General features: G+C 35.6%; 1 protein-coding gene across 2 annotated transcripts in view; it reads left to right on the top strand.

Moving 5' to 3' along the window:
* Positions 1-24,154, top strand: part of LOC125678632 (cell adhesion molecule 3-like) — a 35,201-nt gene extending 11,047 nt beyond the window's left edge. The window contains exons 3-9 of one of the 2 annotated variants that reach the window (XM_048917223.2): positions 1,578-1,925; positions 2,490-2,807; positions 5,595-5,684; positions 13,044-13,166; positions 14,840-14,864; positions 16,742-16,811; positions 21,738-24,154. In XM_048917223.2, coding sequence (XP_048773180.1) covers positions 1,578-1,925; positions 2,490-2,807; positions 5,595-5,684; positions 13,044-13,166; positions 14,840-14,864; positions 16,742-16,811; positions 21,738-21,884 — 1,121 coding nt within the window. In that variant the 3' untranslated portion in view covers positions 21,885-24,154. The remainder of the gene's footprint in view (positions 1-1,577; positions 1,926-2,489; positions 2,808-5,594; positions 5,685-13,043; positions 13,167-14,839; positions 14,865-16,741; positions 16,812-21,737) is intronic. The other variant, XM_048917224.2, reaches the window with a different exon arrangement.
* The last annotated feature ends 2,041 nt before the right edge of the window (positions 24,155-26,195 follow it).

The raw sequence follows: 26,195 nt of genomic DNA, 5'->3' as shown, positions 1-26,195 counted from the left end.
ATTATGTAGCATTGACAACTAGGCCTACTGTCACGGGTGCATTTCGGGGAAAAAAATATAATAAAAATGATCAAACTTATTGTGAAAATCACAATACTTTTAAATTATTTTATTCAAGCAATTTTATTAATCATTATATTTTGTTATCTACACGTTGTTAGGAAGTGGGAGCGCGGCGTGCTGTTGTTGTAAACACGTACGCGTTCCTTAAAAAAAAAATGAAAGCATTATAATTCAATTCAAAGTTGGGAAATATCATATTTTATTATTTATAATTGAAAGTTCTATTATCTTTTATCTTTAAATTTCGTTTTTAAAACTACCAGTTGGTAGACACTGCTAGCAAAGTTCTGTCTATATGTTGTTACAAGGTGAAGGTCAGTTGGTGCGAGTGTGTATTGAATTTGAGAGCAGAACGGAATGCATATGCGGTAGGCCTATATGTAACAGTGCGAAGCTTCGATAGAACCATTTTCTCGCAGTTTATATACGTCTTTGTCCAAGAGCTTGTTTGAAAAAGTACAGGGACAAATTCTACTGGTATTTTTTTATGGCAAAGTCGTTGTGCCGACAAAAAATATTCACGTCTTGTCCCTCATACCTTCCTTCGAAAATTGAAAAAAACACAGTCCAAATCATCTCTACTGACAGCAAGTACACCCTTAAACGGCACAAAACAACCCAATGCAGTGTTATTTACAAGCCGTTAATGTGATAATTGTTTGTTTGTCAATTAAATCTAATCTGTTTATGAAATGGCTAACAACTGTTTTCAAATCTTCTCGCTCGAGGTCGCATATGACGTCACAGATAATGGCGCGTAAAATATCGAAGAAAATATGCATATCGCAAGATTTGAATTTCATCGCTATCAAACTCGAAAACTACGCAAACTGTTTCTTTTAAAACACATGTAAAGTAGTTTTAGGCATGAAATGAATTAATTTTGCTGAAAAAATTAAAAAGTTTAAAAACATGCGATGTGTCCTTTAACTACTCTTCTTTGGCCCGGGTGTAGTTGGTCTCGCGACTTTGAGCAGATGGTGTCACCTAGCAGTAGGTAAAACTGCATCAAACAAAAGCTATTGTCTCCCAGATTGCTAGGTGGAGATACAATTGGTTTCTTTTCTCCTCATAGTTCCTCACAACAGATTCCTCACGTTTTCGTTTCAATGCCTTACCAGATTTAGCATCGGTTTGAAAATATATGGGCCACATGGCAGCCATTTTCCCCAGTAACAAACGGACTTCGATCCCGATCTTTTTTCGACCATCAGGACTGACAATTGAATAACTTAAAATTGTGTCAGACATTTGCTACTTTTATTGGATAATCCAACATTACTGACACTTTTCAAGAACTCTGCCAGAGAGGGATATGGTTACAATATGATATCTTTACAGATGCATACACACGGTGAGTGTGACTGGTCAACAGGGGATGCTTACTCCTCCTGATCCCACCTCTGGTAAATCCAGGGGTCCATGTTTGCCCAACTCTTTATTTTGTATTGCTTATAGGTGTTCATTATCTTCACCTTTCATGCATGATGATATTTATTAAAATGATGTTGTAGCTCCAGCAGAGAAGCCTTATGAAGTTCCTGTTCCTGTTCCGGATAATATCGAGGAGGGTATGAATGTAAAGTTCACCTGTACTGCAAATGTTGGGAAACCACCGGGAAAAATCAAGTGGTGGCGCTACAGGAACGGAATAGTTGCACCACAGTCTATGGGCGAGTCTTCAGAAAACCCACAGGTACAGCCTAAGGTGTGTGTGTACAACGTGACCAGTTCCATCCAACACAACATGTCCAGTGATGATGACCAGTCGGTGTGGCGGTGTTCCGTAGACAATGAGCTGTTGACAACTCAGCCTGACCAAAACAAACCTAACCAAGAATCTCAAAGAGTCGATGTCTATTGTAAGTGTTGAGACAGTTGAATGGCGTGTGAAACAGATCTTATGGTTTTCAGGTCTGCCCATGTACTATAAAGTATGAGGTGTTGAACAGATGATTTTATTGTCTTTTAATTTCAAAAATTTAAGCTGTATTTCCATGTTTTCCCACTATTAGTTCTCTCTGTTCAAAGTTTCAATATGGCATCCAAAGAAGATTTTTAAAACAGTGCCAGCTCAATTTTTTACTGTGCAATATTGCATTAGGCAGCATAGTATAATTCAGTGGAAGAATAATTATTTATTGCCCTAGTCAAGTAAGTACTGGCCTGAGAAACAGAATATTGGAAAACATTTACAGCCTTACATTCACATACACTCCAATGTCTCCAAACTATATGTATTATGTTGTTTGAACTGCTTACATTGTTAGTGCAGCATCCAATTAACTCAAAAGCGGATTAAATCAAACAGCATCATCTCGTTAACTGGTTATATATATTTAATGATTATCATATGAACACTGTTCTTAACTGTACGGTTTGATTTATTTTAAGAGTACTGGTACAGATTTAATGTTTACTTTTAGATAAGGTTAGGGTTCCCACTATAACAAGAAATCCAGATCCAGGTGACATGCAGTTTGCTGTTGGTTCTTCTGTGACCTTGACCTGTGTTGCTCAAGGTAATCCAAGGCCAGGAATCCATGTAGACAAGAACGCCAACAAGTATGTGTGGACATTCCAGGCCAGTCCGGGAGAGAATACCACAGAACTACCATCTACTAATGGTGTCCTCACTCTGAACAATCTCCAGGAGTCGGAAACGGGGACATACACGTGTACAGCATTCAATGGATTCAATGGAAAGTCATTTAATGCATCCAAAGACACCAGTTTACAAATAGGTAAAAGATTGTTGGATTAAGTGTGTAAAGTATTCACTGTTTTGAAATATTTGATATATTTTTCTTACAATTTCCCAGAATTTGTTTTTTAGATTTAATTTTCATTTGCTAAAAATATGTTGAAAATGTTTGATATTACATGTGCTGTCGTATTGATCTGATGCTCTTTTCTTTCTTTGTTTATTTGCATGGATCTGGATTTTTATTTTCATTACTCTTCCTTCGTTGCTGACTCCCATTATTTCTATTTTATTATTAAATTTTTTATGCACGATCTCTCAAACATTTGTATTTGCCAAATAGATAGACTACACATGTATGCATGACCATTTTGTATAACATTCATGAAATGTATGCAAGTAGAAAATGCATACATGAATTGTACATGAACAAGAGAATATTCTGGCTCATCATATGATACCCCTTTCCAACATTATTTATTTAAAGCAAGCAAGTAAATCACAAGCAGAATTCATACCCCCACATAATACATTGTGTGCAGAAATAGCTGGTAAACTGTGTATGAATTATCATGTTTTGCAAGTCATTGTGGAAATAATAGCCTTTTAGGGTATTAAAAAGGAATTTATATAAAAGATGGCACACAAGATCTCTTTAGATAGTGCAAATTTTATCTGTTCAAAAAAGGAAACGAGACCTTGATTTACCAGTAATTTTGCCCCTCTTCGTGTTTACGATATTTATTTTACGTCACAGTAAACACGATTAACACAAGGAAGCAAAGGAAGTGGAAAGCACGACTTATATTGTCTGGTTTTGGTTTGTGAAGATACCTAGAGACCCTCGCACAGAGACTATCAACATTTACACAGGACCTCATTAAAAAATTTCACTTCATAAAAACTGGGCCCAAATAGATTTAAATCAGGACAACAGTTTGACTCTTTTAAAATGGTGCTTCAACGGAATAGATTACTGGTTTTGTTATCTTCGTGTGATATAATCTAAGCTTATCCATGTTAACCTACTTTTGGATTTTAACTAGCCCGGGTCTCGACCTGAGTTTTGAATTGTATAATTAACTGGAACAAATGCCTAAAATAAATTAGTGTTTTCAAATCTAAATCTTTTCATCACACCCAACTAGAAGTAAAGCTTTATAGTACTAAGTAAATCAAGATTTTTTTTACACCATTGTTTGTAAAGTATAGTAAGAATTTCATAATTATATTTTGCTTGTGATAAATAGTTTTGTAATGTTGCAGTCCCCAATTAATCTTGTAAACACTAAAATTTATGAGTAAGGCTAAGGCAGGCTTATCAGTCCCACAATGCCTATCACTGCTGTTGGATTATGGGCTCTTCTCAGCTGTTTAATGTCAACAAAAATTTTCTGTGACATGTATACAATTAAATGAGCTGGGTCACTGTACAGGTAGATTTCATGGACAAAAAGTAGAGCCAGGTGATGAGAGGGTTCTATACAGGACTAGAGGATGGTTTTATTTGTGTGCTAAATCTTTGCCTGTCCTTCAGAAATTCAAGGTGACACTCGCTATAAACTGTCAGAGGTTCAGAGCAATGTGCTTGTTACACCATACTCCAGAGTTGTATGTGAATTTGTTATATATACAGATATTACAGCTTGCCAGACTGATTGCAATCTGTTAATACTAATGAACTGTGAACATACCTTCCACACAGATAGCTTCAGGCCTGAAATAAACAGGTGTACGTTCGTAAACTAGTAGATAAAAATGAAAGTATGTCATCAATGTAAAAATAATGTTTTTTACTTCTTTTTTTTCTGGAGGCAATTTGTTTTTCTTAAAAGCATTTTTAAGTCTTAAAAAAGAAATAGATGTAAGTCAGGGGGAATGACCTGGAAAAAAGCTCTTACAACATTATGCTTTATATCCTTAAATATGAAAGCATTTTATCGTGTCTGAGTTTTATACATGTAGGGTCTATGATGCTTAAATTTTATGTACATTCTAAGAAGAAACTCTCTTTCTTTCTCTCCTTCTCATTCATTTTTATGCATGGATTTCTTCCTTTTTTTGTATCTTGGTTCTGTTGTGATATTGGAAATCTGGAACTTGGGGATCTGGGGTTAACTTTTATACTTATCCATTCAGACTCTGATTCTTATTAAATGCCTTTTCATGTCAGCATATTTGAACATGATTAAAATTTGTTGATTATGTATGATGTATATTGTTCAACAGTATAATCAGAAAGTGCTCATCTAAATTCAATCTTAGCAAAGGATAGACTATTGTAACATAGATATTTTGAATTACAGACACTGGTGTGTAGTTTGTAATTCAAGGACACATGTACTGGTATATATAGTACTTAAGATATATGATACTCCTTCCTTTATTAATATACTCTAATCTAAATTAACAGTTCAGTGCTTTTCTTAGTCCAGAGTTATCTAAATAAGTGGATTATGAAAATGTCATGTATTATATAGTTGTAACAGAGTCTTCATAAATCCATATATATTATATAGATGTAACAGAGTCTTATAAATTTTCAATATCACAATATTTTATATATTTATGTATCTTAAACGGGAATGAAAAAATGAGGCTTATTGGAAACGTGGAGTAAAAAAGGAAATAAATGATTTGGGAGTGGTATGAAAAATGTCTTTGATCATATTTTTATTGACAAATCTGTATACTCTTGAACAAATGGGATATTCTATTTTGATCTTCATAATAAGTTCACATTGACTGATTTGGCTAGATTCCCCCAGTAAGCCTCCTATGTAATCTGCATGCCAATCAAGAATGCGTATCTTTTCCTTTCTGGCAGTAAAAACCACTACTTCTACCACTACCACTACTATTGCCTCTACTACAGGACCAACAGGGCGACCCACTGCAGCACCACTGAATGGAAACGGTAACGTATTAACATGCATGTTTTATGAGTTTATTATACAAATCATCTGGGGGGAAAGTGTTTTCATTTGGTTGAAGATTAATCTTTGTTTTGTGTTTGTGTCGGTAAGTGGTGGTGTTTTATGAAAATAACAGATTTTGCGGGAAATGTACTAAGATTGGAAAATTGTATACTGATACAAGGCCTATGGGCCACAGTCTGTTGGTATATGTTGGTATTGCTAGATGACAGGTGATATATATCTGTGTACACTGTTGTTTATGCCTGTCATAGAGGGGTTGAATTACGTATGTGTTTGTCTATCTGTTCATCTGGCAACACCTTGTGGGTCAGATAAAAACAGTATTTATAAGACAAGGGGCATCAAACTTGGTACACATGTTTCCAATGTTAAAAGGAAAAAGCCTATTAGGTCATACTCACATGTGTAATTTTATAACAGTACTAAATAAAGCGAGGGTAATCAAACTAGATACACATATTCAACCATCATAGATTGGTTGTATTATAGTATGATGCAGTGTTTGTCTCACAGTCTGTTCATCAACACCTTGTAGAAAGGATTAGAAAGTACTAATGAGGCTATGATAATTAAAACAGTTCCCCATTATCAATAGGAAGATGCTTGTAATTTCTCACGGTCAAAATGTTATTTCTCAAGGTCAAAGGTCATACTTTCGTGGATAATTATAAAGAACAAAAAAGTACTAATAAGGCGAGAATAATCAAACTTAGTGTACATGTTACTACATGTGATGTTGGTGCCATGTTTAAGTATTCAATTTATAACAGTCATATTTCATATACGTCTATTAATGGATGGTGTGATTCTTGTTATCATCATGAAGTGTTTATTAAACAAAAATAATCCACCATAGGAATTTACTTTCATCCTTACATTTATCTTGATATAAATCATTTGAAATTGTTAAATCTCTTTGATATAAATACAACATTTGCCATCTTAGATCAAACATTTTATTAATACCCACGGACATAAGTGTGAAAATAACACTGTCTAGCAGAGCCATGTTTTGACCAAAGAATTAACAGTTGTGGTTTTCAATGTTAATTAATCCTTTCTTTGGTTATTACTGCATCAAACTCTATGTTAGATGGATGTGTACATTACTGCATTGAACATTATGTTAGTTGGGTGTGTTCTTCACTGCATTGAACTCTATGTTAGATGGGTGTGTTCTTCACTGCATTGAACACTGTGTTAGATGGGTGTGTTCATTACTGCATTGAACATTATGTTAGATGGTTGTGTTCTTCACTGCATTGAACTCTATGTTAGTTGGGTGTGTTCATTACTGCATTAAACTTTGTTAGATGGGTGTGTTCTTCACTGCATTGAACTCTATGTTAGTTGGGTGTGTTCTTCACTGCATTGAACATTATGTTAGATGGGTGTGTTCTTCACTGCATCGAACATTATATTAGATGGGTGTGTTCTTCACTGCATTGAACTCTATGTTAGATGAGTGTGTTCTTCACTGCATTGAACTCTATGTTAGATGGGTGTGTACATTACTGCATTGAACTCTATGTTAGATGGGTGTGTTCTTCACTGCATTGAACATTATGTTAGTTGGTTGTGTTCTTCTCTGCATTGAACTCTATGTTAGATGGGTCTGTTCTTCACTGCATTGAACTCTATGTTAGATGGGTGTGTTCATTACTGCATTGAACATTATGTTAGATGGGTGTGTTCTTCACTGCATTGAACATTATATTAGATGGTTGTGTTCTTCACTGCATTGAACTCTATGTTAGATGGGTGTGTACATTACTGCATTGAACATTATGTTAGATGGGTGTGTTCTTCACTGCATTGAACTCTATGTTAGATGGGTGTGTTCTTCACTGCAATGAACATTATGTTAGATGGGTGTGTTCTTCACTGCATTGAACATTATATTAGATGGTTGTGTTCTTCACTGCATTGAACTCTATGTTAGATGGGTGTGTTCATTACTGCATTGAACATTATGTTAGATGGGTGTGTTCTTCTCTGCATTGAACATTATATTAGATGGTTGTGTTCTTCACTGCATTGAACTCTATGTTAGATGGGTGTGTACATTACTGAATTGAACATTATATTAGATGGGTGTGTTCTTCACTGCATTAAACTCTATGTTAGATGTGTGTGTTCTTCACTGCATTGAACTCTGTGTTAGATGGGTGTGTTCTTCACTGCATTGAACTCTATGTTAGATGGGTGTGTACATTACTGCATTGAACATTATGTTAGATGGGTGTGTTCTTCACTGCATTGAACTCTATGTTTGTTGGGTGTGTTCTTCACTGCATTGAACTCTATGTTAGTTGAGTGTGTTCTTCACTGCATTGAACATTATGTTAGATGGGTGTGTTCTTCACTGCATTGAACTTTATGTTAGATGGGTGTGTACATTACTGCATTGAACTCTATGTTAGTTGGGTGTGTTCTTCACTGCATTGAACTTTATGTTAGATGGGTGTGTACATTACTGCATTGAACATTATGTTAGATGGGTGTGTTCTTCACTGCATTGAACTCTATGTTAGATGGGTGTGTTCATTACTGCACTGAACATTATGTTAGATGGGTGTGTTCTTCACTGCATTGAACTCTATGTTAGATGGGTGTGTACATTACTGCATTGAACATTATGTTAGATGGGTGTGTTCTTCACTGCATTGAACTCTATGTTAGATGGGTGTGTTCATTACTGCACTGAACATTATGTTAGATGGGTGTGTTCTTCACTGCATTGAACTCTATGTTAGATGGGTGTGTACATTACTGCATTGAACATTATGTTAGATGGGTGTGTTCTTCACTGCATTGAACTCTATGTTAGTTGGGTGTGTTCTTCACTGCATTGAACATTATATTAGATGGGTGTGTACATTACTGCATTGAACTCTATGTTAGTTGGGTGTGTTCTTCACTGCATTGAACTTTGTTAGTTGGGTGTGTTCTTCACTGCATTGAACATTATGTTAGATGGGTGTGTTCTTCACTGCATTGAACTCTATGTTAGTTGGGTGTGTTCTTCACTGCATTGAACATTATGTTAGATGGGTGTGTTCATTACTGCATTGAACTCTATGTTAGTTGGGTGTATTCTTCACTGCATTGAACTCTATGTTAGTTGGGTGTGTTCTTCACTGCATTGAACATTATGTTAGATGGGTGTGTTCTTCACTGCATTGAACTCTATGTTAGTTGGGTGTGTTCTTCACTGCATTGAACTCTATGTTAGATGGTTGTGTTCATTACTGCACTGAACATTATGTTAGATGGTTGTGTTCATTACTGCACTGAACATTATGTTAGATGGGTGTGTACATTACTGCACTGAACATTATGTTAGATGGTTGTGTTCTTCACTGCATTGAACATTATGTGAGATGGGTGTGTTCTTCACTGCATTGAACTCTATGTTAGTTGGGTGTGTTCTTCACTGCATTGAACATTATGTTAGTTGGGTGTGTTCTTCACTGCATTGAACTTTATGTTAGTTGGGTGTGTTCTTCACTGCATTGAACTCTATGTTAGTTGGGTGTGTTCTTCACTGCATTGAACTCTATGTTAGTTGGGTGTGTTCTTCACTACATTGAACTCTATGTTAGATGGGTGTGTTCATTACTGCATTGAACTCTTTGTTAGATGGGTGTGTTCTTCAGCATGAGCGTTGCTCTTGTTTAAACAGATCAATTCATTCACAGTAACCTTAATGAAAATACAGATGTACTTCAATTTAAAAATTTAATTGATCAAACATTAATTAGGTTGTGTACCCATTTCATAATACAAATACAAGTGGTTGATTTCGACTACTGATTCTTCCTGATTGATATAAACAGGTATTGTTCATAATATAAAAATGTTTTAATACATATACATCTTAAGAAGGTGTACAGGCTATAAAGGAATGCATATATGCATTTGAATATTAGCTAGGGCTGTGCAATAATATCGATATATTCCTATGTATTGCAATTTGTTGACCAAAAATATTTTATTGCGATACATTTTTTCAGTGCCAATATGCCAACAGAATGCTTGGAATTAAGTTATAAGCTCAGGATTCCTAAAATAAAACCGGGTAACATACCGGGGGCGTTATCGTGATGATGGTTTTATTATTATTTCATGGAGAAGAAAAAGAAATCCAAAATTTATTCACTATAGTTAATTCTACTCACCAACTGCTTCAATTGCATATTGCCTACTTTATAAATGAATACTGTTTACTTGGATATTATGGTGTACAAAGGAACTCAAAGTGATTTGAGGCAACTCGCATCCTGAAATTTTAAATGTACATCAACCTACAAACATGTTCAAATATTTGGAATGCAAAAGTGCACATGATCCTTCACTGAAGTTCAGTGCCATGTGCCATATGAGAAAAACGAGTCATGGCAATGTTCTAACTTCAAGAAATTTTGAAAGAATTCAAAACAAACCTTCTAAAGAGGGGCTATAGCGATAATGAGATCAATAAAAAATACAGGGGTACTTGATAACTCCATTTAGACAAAGATGGTTTTTTTTTCAGATCTACTTGTCCCTATATTGTGCCATGTACATGCAATAAAAATTTTGGGGATATATGCTCAAATCATCTATTATGAAATAATCAAATTGACTGATAATTTTTAAGTGCAAATAGATGATGGATTTGCATGCAGCTGAAATTTATTCCATCTTTTCATCAATTATATAATTTATTTCAATTTAAAAAAAAACATATCACAACACCAAAACAATTAGTATAGGGTCAAGTGATTGTTGAGGTACATGGCTGATCGAGGCCGTATGTATTCATGCTTAATAAGAAAAAATCACTTAATTCTTTCTTAAAATATTGCAATTTAATACATATTTCACAATACAGTTAAAAATATCACAATATGAAATTTCTAGACGATTGTACCCACCAAGCAGCCCTAATATTAAATATCTATGTAGCTGTGCTAATGAATGAATTTCAGTGATTGGTATATATATCTTATTTGTGTTGTACACCAGAATTAGTGTGTGTAATGACATGATATCAGCATGTTATCATAAAACTTATTTATCTATGCCTGTACACTAGTAATGTGACCACTCCTTCAAACGCAGCCATGATAGACCACAAAGTGAGGTCACATTTGACAGCTAGTAAAGTCTATGTGGATCCAGTATGTATAGGGATTTTGTGGGTGTACATCTCATTAAAGATCCACATATTAATTTCATGTCAGCTGGGGGTCTTAGATCATATTGCGGCTTAATTATCGATTTTGGGGTATCTTTCTGTTTATGCATATGTCCAAAATTAAGTCATAACTTTAATAGGCAGAGGCTTGATATAAAGTCATGTTAAAGGTCAAAGTCGAAGCATATTTCAGATAACATTGAGAACAGTATTTCTATGTCAAAGGTGAAATTTTAACCTTGGCCATAAATTTTCAGCTATATTTATATAGTAGATCTATATAGATATAATGATGTTTATTTGAAAGTCAGGGTTGAAACTGTTTGGTTGTTGTCCTTTGTCAAGGTCAACCTTGCTGCAACAGAATTTGGCAAGGGATTTACATGCACAAAAAAATCTTGTATTAAAAAATAAAATTTTGGGAGCACAGCTTATGGGGTTAATATTAATAAGTAGTACTGAGTCCTTGTTCTTAAAGGGCAAGGACATGATTTTGTTTTTATAAAAATATTTACATTGTAATTTATGAATATGATATGAAAGCTAGTACTTGATTTATGTAGTACATCAACAAATCCAAATTTCAAAAACTGAAGCAAAGATGCTTTTGATCAAGGCATCTAAACTTTTTATTTTCAAAGCACAATCCCTGTCTGTATTTATATTTTACATGACCCAACTATCAACATGTTACCAAAGTTGATGGCTTTGGTGAAAAAAGCTTTTACATAAAAAATTTCAGTTTGTTTTTCTTTGTACATACACTTTAAATTGATTTATCATAAAATTTATGCAGAAATGTGAAATGATTTTGATATACTATAAAAAAAAATCTTGGTGTTATTACCTCTGTATCTGGTTTCTTGGTGTTATTACTTCTGCATATGGTTTCTTGGCCGGTAACAAGCATCTAATTACAGTCCTTTGAAATGCACATGCATTCAACTAATTTCTCTGAAATCATGAAAACTGTGTTTACAAACATGATTAGGAGCTGGGTCCTATGTACATAATTGAAATGTATCCCATGTAGAAATATTTTTGATCCTCTTATGATAAATCAGTATTCCTAAAAGAAAAATTATTAATATTTATCACAGTTCTGGAAAACTTTACCAACAATAATAGGATCCTGCAAAGAGAAAGTTTTGCAGGACTCATACATTTCTAACCAGACCCACACGAATTGCTGAATTGCATGTTAACTTCTTTTTTGTGTTTTTAATATTCTCTTTCAAAATCCAGTCAAATCTGGTCCCTTCTCCACTACAACTTGCTGAATGTTTTTCTTTTTTAAAGGGACTGGACATTTTTTGAGAAATATATTTTTCATGTTTGATGTTAAGCAGTAAAAACATACTTCATTTGACACCCAAAATTTTGACCTTCTAAATGCAAGGATAAAAGCAACAGTTTAGCCTTAACTCTGTGATATATAAACAAAGACTCTAGTCTTTTCAAACCAGTGAAATGTAAATTTTATTATGTAAAGCATCTTGATTTTGCACAGTCATAAATTCAACTTTTAGATGACACATTTTACATAAAAGAATACTTTAATTAAATGTGATAGATATGAAAACTTGGATTGATATACACTTTTTTTGAAAACTTTGTAAACACGAACGTACCACAATCTTTGTTTACAAAGCATAGACTTCTGTGATAATGTTTATGAACTTAATTTTTTTGTGAAACATTAATTTTTGATCATTAAAAATGGAAAACAAAATTTGGGAGGAAATTGTGAAGCAGTCCCTTAAAATGCCTATCTGTCCATTCCTTGTTTCCGTTATCAGAGTTCTTTCTTTTCTTAGCAAGCTTAGTGAACCCTTTAATCAGTCATTTAGACATCACTCTTGAAAACTGACAATACATTAAAAAAATATGTGCTAACCAAAAGTAGTCTGTGATAAACCAGAATGGAATATATTACAACAATACAAGAACTCCTGGAATATGACAAATAATGATAAGAATTGTGGATCCTAGGATTAAGGATAATGTTTGTGGTGGTTCCTATGAAAAAAAGTCCACCACGACTGGAGGTCAGATGATTTTTAACAACTCTGTAATATAAAACAATTAGAGATATTGTCCTTGCCCCTTTAAGAGAGTAAGGTATACAATGCATATTTTTGCTGGTGCCTTATAGGTGTTGGATTGGATGGTGGAGCATTAGCTGGTATCATCGTTGCTGTTGTCGTTATCATCGTCCTTGTAGTGGTGGCTGTGTGGTGCATCTTGAAGAACAGGACATCAAAGGACTCAATCGATGGTCAGTACCTTACGGAGATCAATACCGTCTCTATATCAGTGTTAAATGAATTAATTCCTTAATTAGACAGTTAACTTTTCTCATAATTTACCAGTAGTGTAAACAGCAATTTTCAGTGTACGTTACAGACACTTAATGTTAATATGTTATCGACTGTTTCAATCAACCAATGACCTTTTATCATACATATTGGGGGTATGTCTAATGCAGACATCATTGAAAACATCAAATTGAATTGCTTTTCATGAAAGGAATTTCAGTCCTTTTGGTTCTTAGGATATAATAATATTGTTTGAATAGTTAAACCATTTTATACATAGCTGCATTACTTATACATTTGAATGGTGTTGCTTAAACCTTGACAATTAATGTTATCCCCCTCCCCAACTTCTTGCAAGTTTACGAAATGTAGGGCTTTTTACTTTTTCATACATAATCATGCAAAAAATATTCATCAGAATGGTATGGTTGGACAAACTATAACTGAATGCAATGGAAACAATTTTAAAACTGGCAATACATTTGCAGGAATATTTATTTTCATATTGAATTAACAAAACTAACACACATATATGAATATGTGAACTTATTTGAATGAGCAGCAGTATTCCTCTAGGGATTTGGTGATCAAACTGAGAATATAAACTGTGGATTGAGATTCATCCATATTTATTGAATTTCATAAAATAGATAGTGTGTTTCAATGATGGTAATTTAGTGACAAGTTGTACATGCTTCAAGAACCCAATGAATTGAATGGTGTTATTTGTGTAAAGGAATTTGTGTGGGGCAGGTAAATGATATGAGGCCGTTTAGTCAATTATTTTGAATATGATCAGTTAGGGCCAAATTGGGCATCAAAATTGTTTTTTGTCACAATGAGTTACCTCTTTTTGCTTGTTCTTCATCAGTTAATACGCGGTACTCTTCCCTTTCAATGATAACTCTAGCAGGTTATTTTTAGTTAACTTTAATAGTTCACTTTATTTTTTGCCCCCCCCCCCCCTACACTACATGCATCACAGATTTTTACTGGTGTACCAAGACGAAAACAAATGATTGTTTGATTTAAAAGCTTGCTTAATCCAAGAAAAAACTTAAAGTATTTGGAAAAGTACGGAAAATTATTCATTTGTTGATTAAAATGTCTCCCAAAAATGTAAATAATACCTCAAAGTAACGAGTAGAATGCCACTAGTCTACACCTGGTACATGTCTTCCATCACAACTGTTTAATTATTAGAGTCGGTGTACTGCATCTTTGTTTACATCATGGAATCCCAGAATGCAATATATATCGGTAGGAAATACAAAAAACCAAAAGATTTTTTTTACCAAAAATGAGTTATTTTTAATGCATCTTTTTTCGGAGTCAAACTCACTGTGACGTCATAGTACTTTTGTGTATGTAGTCTTGCGTTACGTTGCTATGACAACTCTGCTTCGCGGATTATAAACCGTAAACTGACCCAAACCAGGTTATACTCGTATAATATGCCCCAGAATTAAAGTCATTCCTTAAATCTATAGTGTTTTATTTTTCAAAAAACATGTTTGCATTATGCCCCTGACTGATGGTGTGGTATGTTTGATTCCTGATGAAGCAATCATGGCATTCAAAGTACTAATGCATTATGAATAACACTTACCTATATATTATCTCTCTTTTTCAGAACCTCCAGAGAAACCAGTCAGAAAGTAAGTGCATATATTTACTGTCAGATTAGAGATGTGAGTTTTGATCAGTGACCAGTTAATCTTAATTTGTTTAGACTAATCAGTGTTCAGATTAGAGATGTGAGAATGGACCAGTGACTAGTTAATCTTAATTTGTTTAGACTAATTAGTGGTCATCATCTTGTATTCTAGAGAAAAAGTATTCTTTTGAGCATAATGTATACAACTACAGACTAGGAAAGGCAGTGGTAGAGAGGGTTTGTTTTTACTTTAAGTAGTACAATAAGGCAAAGGTAGGAAATATGTTTTTTGACAACGGTAGATCCAGAAATTTGTGAATGGAAAATGCAGTAAAAGGCTGGGTGCTGTTTTGAAGGCCTTAGGTTCAGGGTGAAGACCTGGTAGGATATCAAGCTACCAATTAAATTCTGACAAAATCAGATATATTTATTTTTAGTGTTTTAACTGTTTTTGAACATTTGGCATGTTGTGTTAGAAATAAGGTAGAAAGAAGAGGGCTTGGGGGGGGGGGGGGGGGGGGGGATACTGAATTACAGACAAACCTTTAGTATCTAGGTTAATGTCTGAATACCTCAATGTAAAGGAACGAATTCGGCCTTTTAAGGGGCCAAGGTTCAGTGCTTTTAAGGAATAGAGAGGTATGAGGATATTTACTTATAATCCATCCCCAGTTATAGGTTTAACTATGATTTACCCATTTTAGATGCAGAAATTTTTGTTATAAATCATAAAAATGCAATTGAATATCTTATATATAGCCCTAATACTAGTGTAGAGTTTTGTCATATAAAAATCTCTTGTTTAATTTTTCCAATTATTCCCTCAGCCCTGTAGCTCAGTGGATGGGTCTCAGGTTCAAATCCTGTCTATGCCTTTAGATTCTGATTTGAAATTTTATGAAGACATATTTTGTTAAACTTAAAAGTACCATAATGACAGAGGGGTATTGTGGAGAATTTGTACATTTAAAAAAATGATAAAAATTGAGCAAAACATAATGTCACTAAATACATGTAGTCTGAAGCTCTTCATTTAATAGAAAAGTAATATAGCACTCAAACAAAAGAATGACGTTCTTTTAATTAGGTGTAATGTATTATTCCTGTAAATAAAGCATAAGTAGAGATTGTGGGTCATTAATACTTAACACCTACACCAACTCCAAATGGGCAAGATTAAAACTCAATGTCCTTTACTAATCTATACACTTTATTGGTGTCAGCCACTCAATTTACCTCAGGGTGTTCATCTCCAGTCAAGTTTTATTATACATTTTATTTTATGACTTTGGCTGTGATTTAAAAGTAAATAGTGATTTCCTATGCTATGTGTCCCTCATTGACTTCAGGTCAAGAGTGACTTGTTTATTATGTCTATAATCAGTGGTCTCTTCCCGGATTGTCATTTTCATGTCTTCCTTATACATGTATGTAATTTTCATGTCTCTTCCCAAAATGGGATTTTCATAGACTTGTGAACTTCATAATTGAGATAAATTTCCTCAGAATTATAAAGATATCTTGACTTATCAACCATGGTAAACCAAATGGAGATAAGAGGTGTTTAAACTTGGGATAGATATATATCAGGGTCGATTTTTGATTTAGTTTAATTTGATGTTTACTTGAATAACAGTGAATTTGACTTGGTGTTTATGTACACTGTAGTGTCGATTTGATAAGATTTTCATCTACATGGAAGCAACTTTGACTGGGTATTATGTACATGGAAGCAAAATTGATAAAAAATTTATGTACATGGAAGTAAATTTAACTGGATACTTATGCACATGGAAGCAAATTTGATTGGATGTAGTTGTTTTTATATATAAGTAAACTTATTACAGTGCATTTATATATCTTTTTTCTTTCTTGCAGCAATCAAGGATTAAGTTTTGCAAATAGACCAGACATTGTGAACAATGACAAATCTTCTCCATTTTATCCTGTAAGTACAACATAGATGTGGGACAAACAATCCAGAAAACAACAATTCAGAATAATACTTGCAGCTGTTACAGATGATAAATCTTAATACACTGCTGCTGACCCTCACCATCCATTCAATCCACCAACCCTCACCATCCTTCAATCCACCAACCCTCATCATCCATTCGATCCATCAACCCTCACCAACCATTCAATCCACAAAACTCAATTCATGAACCTTTACCACGTATTCAATCCCCAACAATCCTTTCAATCTGCTAACCTTCACCATCCATTCAACCATTTAATCCACCAACCCTCACCATCCATTCAATCCACCAACCCTCACCATTCATTCAATCCACATTCAATCCACCAACCCTCACCATCCATTCAATCCACCAACCCTCACCATCCATTCAATCCACCAACCCTCACCATCCACTCAATCCACCAACCCTCACCAACCATTCAATCCACCAATCCTCACCATACAATCCATCAACCCTCACCAACCATTCAATCCACCAACCCTCACCAACCATTCAATCCACCAACCCTCACCAACCATTCAATTCACCAACCCTCATCATCCATTCAATCCACCAACCCTCACCAACCATTCAATCCACCAACCCTCACCAACCATTCAATCCACCAACTCTCACCAACCATTCAATCTACCAACCCTCACCAACCATTCAATCCACCAACCCTCACCAACCATTCAATCCACCAACCCTCACCAACCATTCAATCCACCAACTCTCACCAACCATTCAATCTACCAACCCTCACCAACCATTCAATCCACCAACCTTCACCATTCATTCAATCCACCAACCCTCACCATCCATTCAATCCACCAACCTTCACCATTCATTCAATCCACCATCCCTCATCAACCATTCAATCCACCAACCCTCATCACTCAATCCATCAACCCTCATCATCCATTCAATCCACCAACCCTCACCATTCATTCAATCTACCAACATGCATCAACCATTCAATCCACCATCCCTCACCATTCATTCAATCCACCAACCCTCACCATCCATTCAATCTACCAACATGCATCAACCATTCAATCCATCAACCCCCACCAACCATTCAATCCACCAACCCTCACCAACCATTTAATCCATCAACCCTCACCAACCATTCGATCCACCAACCCTCACCATTCATTCAATTCACCAACCCTCACCATTCATTCAATCCACCATCCCTCACCATTCAATCCACCAATCCTCACCAACCATTCAATTCATCAACCCTCACCATTCATTCAATCCACCATCCCTCACCATTCAATCCACCAACCCTCACCATTCATTCAATCCACCATTCCTCACCATTCAATGCACCAATCCTCACCAACGATTCAATATACCAACCCTCACCATCCATTCAATCCATCATCCATTCAATCCATCAACCCTCACCATTCATTCAATCCACCATCCCTCACCATTCAATCCACCAATCCTCACCAACCATTCAATCTACCAACCCTCACCATTCATTCAATCCATCAACCCACACCAACCATTCAATCCATCAACCCACACCAACCATTCAATCCACCAACCCTCATCACTCAATCCACCAACCCTCACCATCCATTCAATCCATCAACCCACACCAACCATTCAATCTACCAACCCTCACCATCCATTCAATCCACCAACCCTCACCATCCATTCAATCTAACAACATGCATCAACCATTCAATCCACCAACCCTTACCATTCATCCAATCCACCAACCCTCACCATCCATGCAATCCATCAACCCTCACCATCCATTCAATCTACCAACCTGCACCATCCATTCAATCCACCATCCCTCACCATCCATTCAATCCATCAACCGTCACCAACCATTCAATCCACCAACCCTCACCATCCACTCAATCCACCAACCCTCACCAACCATTCAATCCACCAACCCACACCATTCATTCAATCCACATTCAATCCACCAACCCTCACCATCCATTCAATCCACCAACCCTCACCATCCATTCAATCCATCAACCCTTACCATTCATTCAATCCACCAACCCTCACCATCCATTCAATCCATCAACCCTCACCATTCATTCAATCCACCAACCCTCACCATTCAATCCACCAACCCTCACCAACCATTCAATCCATCAACCCTCACCATTCATTCAATCCACCAACTCTCGCCATCCATTTAATCCACCAACCCTCACCATTCATTCAATCTACCAACATGCATCAACCATTCAATCCAACATGCATCAACCATTCAATCCACCATCCCTCACCATTCATTCAATCCACCAACCCTCACCATCCATTCAATCTACCAACATGCATCAACCATTCAATCCACCAACCCTCACCATTCATTCAATCCATCAACCGTCACCAACCATTCAATCCATCAACCCTCACCAACCATTCAATCCACCAACTCTCACATCCATTCAATCCACCAACCCTCACCATTCATTCAATCTACCAACATGCATCAACCATTCAATCCAACATACATCAACCATTCAATCCACATCCCTCACCATTCATTCAATCCACCAACCCTCACCATCCATTCAATCTACCAACATGCATCAACCATTCAATCCACCAACCCTCACCATTCATTCAATCCATCAACCGTCACCAACCATTCAATCCATCAACCCTCACCAACCATTCAATCCACCAACTCTCACCATCCATTCAATCCACCAACCCTCACCATTCATTCAATCTACCAGCATGCATCAACCATTCAATCCACCAACTCTCACCATCCATTCAATCCACCATCCCTCACCATTCATCCAATCCACCAACCCTCACCATCCATGCAATCCATCAACCCTCACCATCCATTCAATCTACCAACCTGCACCATCCATTCAATCCACCATCCCTCACCATCCATTCAATCCATCAACCCTCACCAACCATTCAATCCACCAACCCTCACCATCCACTCAATCCACCAACCCTCACCAACCATTCAATCCACCAACCCACACCATTCATTCAATCCACCAACCCTCACCATCCATTCAATCCACCAACCCTCACCTTCCATTCAATCCACCAACCCTCACCATCCATTCAATCCACCAACCCTTACCATTCATTCAATCCACCAACCCTCACCATCCATTCAATCCATCAACCCTCACCATTCATTCAATCCACCAACCCTCACCATTCAATCCACCAATCCTCACCATCCATTCAATCCATCAACCCTCACCAACCATTCACTCCACCAACCCTCACCATCCATTCAATCCACCAACCCTCACCATCCATTCAATCCACCAAGCATTCAATCCATCAACCCTCATCATCCATTCAATCCACCAACCCTCACCAAGCATTCAATCCACCAACCCTCACCAACCATTCAATCCATCAACCCTCACCATCCATTCAATCCACCAACCCTCACCATTCAATCCACCAACCCTCACCAACCATTCAATCCACCAACCCTCACCAACCATTCAATCCATCAACCCTCATCATCCATTCAATCCACCAACCCTCACCATTCAATCCACAAAACTCAATTCATGAACCCTTACCACGTATTCAATCCCCAAGAATCCTTTCAATCTGCTAACCTTCACTTACCTTCAATGCAGATAATATCTCTATTATAGTGGGAGAAGATATGACAATCTGCTAACTTTCACTTACCTTCAATGCAGATATAGTGGGAGAAGATATGAGAAATTTATTGATAATGAGATTTTGAGGCTGCAATGTATAAATATAAGACCTGAAAAGTGGCCTGGTAAATTGAAGTTTTTAATGATGATGGATATGTATCTCTCTGATGTATCCCAATACTTTTCTCTAAGAGCTAAAGTTCTATAACTTCACATATCTATGTAAAAGATTTCATCTGTAACTTAACACATCTATGTAAAAGATTTCATCGGTAACTTAACACATCTATGTAAAAGATTTCATCTGCAACTTAACACATCTATGTAAAAGATTTCATCTGCAACTTAACAGCTTACATCTGTAACTTAACACATCTATGTAAAAGATTTCATCTGCAACTTAACAGCTTACATCTGTAACTTAACACATCTATGTAAAAGATTTCATCTGTAACTTAACACATCTATGTAAAAGATTTCATCTGTAACTTAACACATCTATGTAAAAGATTTCATCTGCAACTTAACAGCTTACATCTGTAACTTAACACATCTATGTAAAAGATTTCATCTGTAACTTAACACATCTATGTAAAAGATTTCATCTGTAACTTAACACATCTATGTAAAAGATTTCATCTGTAACTTAACACATCTATGTAAAAGTTTACATCTGTAACTTAACACATCTATGTAAAAGATTTCATCTGTAACTTAACACATCTATGTAAAAGATTTCATCTGTAACTTAACACATCTATGTAAAAGCTTACATCTGTAACTTAACACATCCATATAAAAGATTTCATCTGTAAATTAATACATACATGTAAAACAAGTGCATGGGGAAATACTGTACGTGTACTTATAACATATTCAGAATTTTGGGCAGTCAGAGCTGATGCACAATTAGGCGTAATCATAATTTAGCGAAGGCTTCTTCTACGTATGTTAATGGATAAATAGAGAATTTGATTATTTTAGTGACACAGTGAATTAACGTTTTTGCATCACTGCCAAAGCCACTAAAATTTAAATCTCACCGAAATAAGGACACATACAGTAGGACTGTCACTTACAAAACCATGTATGAAAAAAGCCATTATGTTGTCATTATCATGCATGACTTGCAGTAGATTTTAACCAGGTGGTAGGGTAAATTATCTGACTTTAACAAGGGGTATGGGTATTTACACCTGGCTAAGTAGTCAATCAGCGTGTGTCATTGTAGTTATATGATGGGGGTTAATATTTCTCATTTTCTTGCAGCATGAAAAGAAACAGTACAACACGGACCTACCGTATTCTGACTTAACTTTTGATGACAAGCCGAGAAGTCGAAAACCAATCCAGCTTTATGAGAATAATGGTATGAGCAGTACTCCATACTCAGAGGTTATGATGCCCAGTGTGTGAAATCTCTGTATGGATTTAGATAATCTCGTCAGGATCTGGATAACACTTGTTGTTCTAGACCGCTAGAAATTCTAGTTAGAATATCTGACACTATAATTGATTGTTTAAAGTAGCATCAGAATTTGATAAGATTGTGAGCAAAACACAGATGGACAGTCATTTTGTTCAGGAGAAATCCATGCGTTTATATCATTACTACTCTCTATTTGAACTTTGTTTAAAGTAGTGTTCATGAAACTTTACATGGCTAACAGTTTTCTAGCTAATCAATCAATGGTTCATATTGGAATCCAATTTGCTAAGGACCCAGAGACATAAATAAAAGGAGCTGGCAGATTTCTTAATCCTGCATGATATCATAATCTGGCCATTTTCTCATAATCCATGAATGCATTTCACTCCTATCTCCTTGATATTCCCAAGATATCAAATTTAGACCTTTTTTTGTGAACAATCCATTTATGATATGAATACATCTTACCAGTTTGTAAGATATGTGAAATTGGAATGAATTTAAAATGATGTTCTGTTCCTGACCTAGTAAAGCAAGTGAACCTGTTGTGAATGATACGACATTCTATTTATTTATGTCTCTGTGTGAACTGTGTTGGGAGAAGATGATATTGCCCATGTTTCATCTAATTCTGTGACATAATGCCAAAGCTTCTGTGTGTTGAGAACTGGGTCTATTGACCATGTGCGAGTGCTATTTGTCGGTCTGTGTGTATTTTATGTTTGTCTTGATCATTTTTGTGCATTGTTCATTTGATATTATTTTGTGATAGAATCACAACCATTATGTTGCAATAATTCACTTTCTTTTTGTACGATTGGTGTGCGAGGATTTGTTGTGTGTTGTGAATATCTGTGTAGCTTATTTTCTATATTGTAACACAATTGTCAACCAGCACATATCAAAACAAGCTAAAATTCCATCCGTTTGTACAGAAAACTAATATTTTTGTACTAAGTTTTATTTTTCGAAACCATTCCATGCTTTCGAGAGTTTTTTTTTTTTTTTTTTTTACTGATATCCATAAGAATTTATATCAAGTACATTTATCATTAATTAGAGATCTGACATAGAAGGTTAGTGTAAAAAACTTGTGAATATTTCATCAAAAGGTTGTGTATGTATGTTAATATTTTACATGATTGTATATATAACAATTTTATTTATGTTTGAATAGGTCGTTTTCCGGAAATTGTCTAACATGCATCTAAATGAATGAGACTTTTTGGTTGTATTATGTATATTTAATTTGTTTTTAATTTTGCCATCTGTGAATCAAATTAGTCGTGTTAATTTTTCGTGTTGACTGTCCACTAAGTGGCCTATGTTTTGTTCCATTGTGTATCATTGACTATTTCAAAGTTTACTCTAACCGGTAATCACGTTACATGTATTGAGAATTTATATACATATATATATATATATATGTATATTATTCATCTATTAAAAATGAAATTTTATGCAATTCAAGGTTAAGTAACAGAAAGTTTTTTATCCAATTTATTTGAATTGATTTTACCAACTACAAATAATCATGTGAAAAATAGTGGGTAATTGTAGTCTATAGATAAACATTAATATGTAATATGTACATGCCTTTTGTTCTTTCATATGAATGTACTGAAAGGTTGTGAGTTTCATTTATGCCATTATATCTATATGGATCAGGCCCGTAACCAGGATTTTTTAGAGAGGGTTGTGAAAACCAAGGATTTCCCACTGTGGGTGCGAATTTATTGATTTTACTGTAAAGAGTGTTGACCCATGGATAATATGAAACAGATAAAAAAAAAAAAGAAATGAAAGAAATGAAATGTAAAAATAATGTGTCCCAAATAGCATATGATAATGAAAATTACAGTTTGAATGTTTTCCAGTAAACTTTTGACTTGGAAAGTGCTTGGTACTATTTAAAGGGGAATGCAAATGCAATCTCGCTCCCCCTCCCACCCCTTGGTAACGGGCCATTAATATTTTTACTTCATATGTATCTATCTTATGCACAGCATACTGCAAAGAAAATGAAATGTGATCATGATTTGAAAACCATAAATCTAAAATCATGTGATTGTATATTGTACAGCTCGTGTAAAATATTTTCTTCATTAAAATTAAGAAACACTGAAATGTATTGTAATATATACATGTAACTATATTCAGCCGCATTGAAAATATGGAAGATTTTTTTTTTCCGATGAACTTGATGCAATATGAATAGTCTCTCTTTAGATCAACCGAATAAAATGTTGAATCCTCACCATCCTTATATTCTGTAGATTTAACTGAAATCTGTGTAAATGTCAGAAATCTTGGCAGAATGGCAGACGATAAATGCACATTCAGGTAATTCAAGATGATAAGGGCATGGAATGAAGAAATGAATTTGACAAGAAGTGTTTGCAGGACACTGATACGTACATTATTTTTGTTGTTGTCAACTTCATACAGATATTGCAGTAAAAATCCACGCTGAATGTGAACAAGAGGACATATGTAGCTACTAGACATTGACAGACCAGTCCGTAAGTGTGGATGTCGGCGACAATAAGCATACACAAACGCCGGATTGAACCGTAGACAATGGGTTCAAAATTGGACCTCAAGCTTGAATTTTGGGCAATACTGAATAGGTTCATGCTCTACCCAGTAACTTAAGTCAGGGTAAGACATGATGCTACTGGTGATTTCTGATTTTGGTTAAAATTTCCAAAGATCATTGCATTGATGATCTATGTAACCATGCATAGAAAATTTCAAAGGAAGAAAATAAGATGTTGAAGACTGCAACCCTACATGTATATGAAAAGTTTTGCAATTACTCAAAATTGACTGACTTGGGTTTTCTGTGGAAAGCACTATTGATTAGTGTTTCTGTTTATTTTCTTCCATCTTTTCTTTCTGCCAAAATAGGATTATACGCCTCAAATCTTATTAAAAAAAACAATGTATCCATGATATTTTACATCTCGAAACATGCTCTGATTTCACCCTGCATCCTTGAACGTTGACCCCTGACGAACTTGTTGAACCAAAGGTGAAAAACTTTGTTATCAGTATACTTCAGAAACCGTACACGATCCTGACATCAAACCTTCACTGAAAAGATGATCAAGTAAAAAAGGCTGATTTTTGAGGTTCCGTTATCCCTAAAGGGATTGGTGCCCCCTGAAAGTTAGTGATTTTTACTTTAAAAATTACGACTTCTAAAGCGCAAAGGTCTGGGACCAACTGGAATGGCCTCTTTGATTTTGAGAAATAGGTCAAGGTCATTCGAAGTCTATGAAAAATGGGCTTTTCACAGCGTCTTCAGCGAACAAGGTACCCTTAAGACACAACATGCATAGGCATCGACTACCTACTTTTAAATGCTTTCCATGCATGTCATTACAACTCTGAACTTTGTCCATTCCCAGAGTAATAATCACACGCCTTGAAACCCTTGTTATCCGTGCCGTCGCTCACGGAGACACGAAACCTCCACGGAAGTTGTCACGACCGAGAGAATCCGAGGTCCCTCTTGGTAGTCGTCGTCCGCTTTGGTTTTTGGGTCTAAGACGACTTTTATGAAGCGGGGATGTGAAATCGCTTCTGTCGGACACGACGACCTTGAATTAGGGTCAAAGGTCAAGATAATACTCCCAAAGGTTTTTGGGTTTGATCTTGAAAGCGGATCAAAGGTCATGGCCACATGTCGAGGTACCAATCTCCATGAGGGACGCGTCCCTTTTTCTGATCCGACTAAAAACACACTTTATCAATGCACAATCACCATCCTTATACATTCAAACACAAATATAAGCATTTTGTGCACAGTATATTTCGAAATTTCCCTTTCAGTGATCTTGGCCATTTACATGCAACCTTGAATACCATTACGAAATGAGATACATATGTAAATTGCAATTATCCTTCTTGCAAGTCTGATCAAACTGAATGATAAATGTAGTAACATGTTCGTTTAAAAAGTCGAAATGACCATTATCTGTTATCTGTATGATAAAAAAAGAGTAGGAACTATAGACTATACAAAGGATCATTTCTCATGTGACTAAATTTCAAATGAAATGTACCTTCCTCTGACTGTGGCCGTGAAAACCATTTGGAACTAAGGCATCATTCTTGCGATAAAAAATGGGTTAAACTCATCTTAATTTTAAGATGGGTCCTTAGTCCTGGATTTTTGGGGTTTAGGTATCATTTTTGTGTTTGGAATCAATAAATTAACATTCAGAGTAATGATTAAAGCAAAACAGTTAAGGTTTTCCATATTAATTTTCATTACAGGCGCTACTGAAGTC

The sequence above is a fragment of the Ostrea edulis genome, chromosome 2 (genome assembly GCF_947568905.1).
Source record: "Ostrea edulis chromosome 2, xbOstEdul1.1, whole genome shotgun sequence".
Lineage (NCBI taxonomy): Eukaryota > Metazoa > Mollusca > Bivalvia > Ostreida > Ostreidae > Ostrea > Ostrea edulis.
Note: the sequence above shows the minus strand (reverse complement) of the source record. Positions and strands in the feature narration are given on the sequence as shown.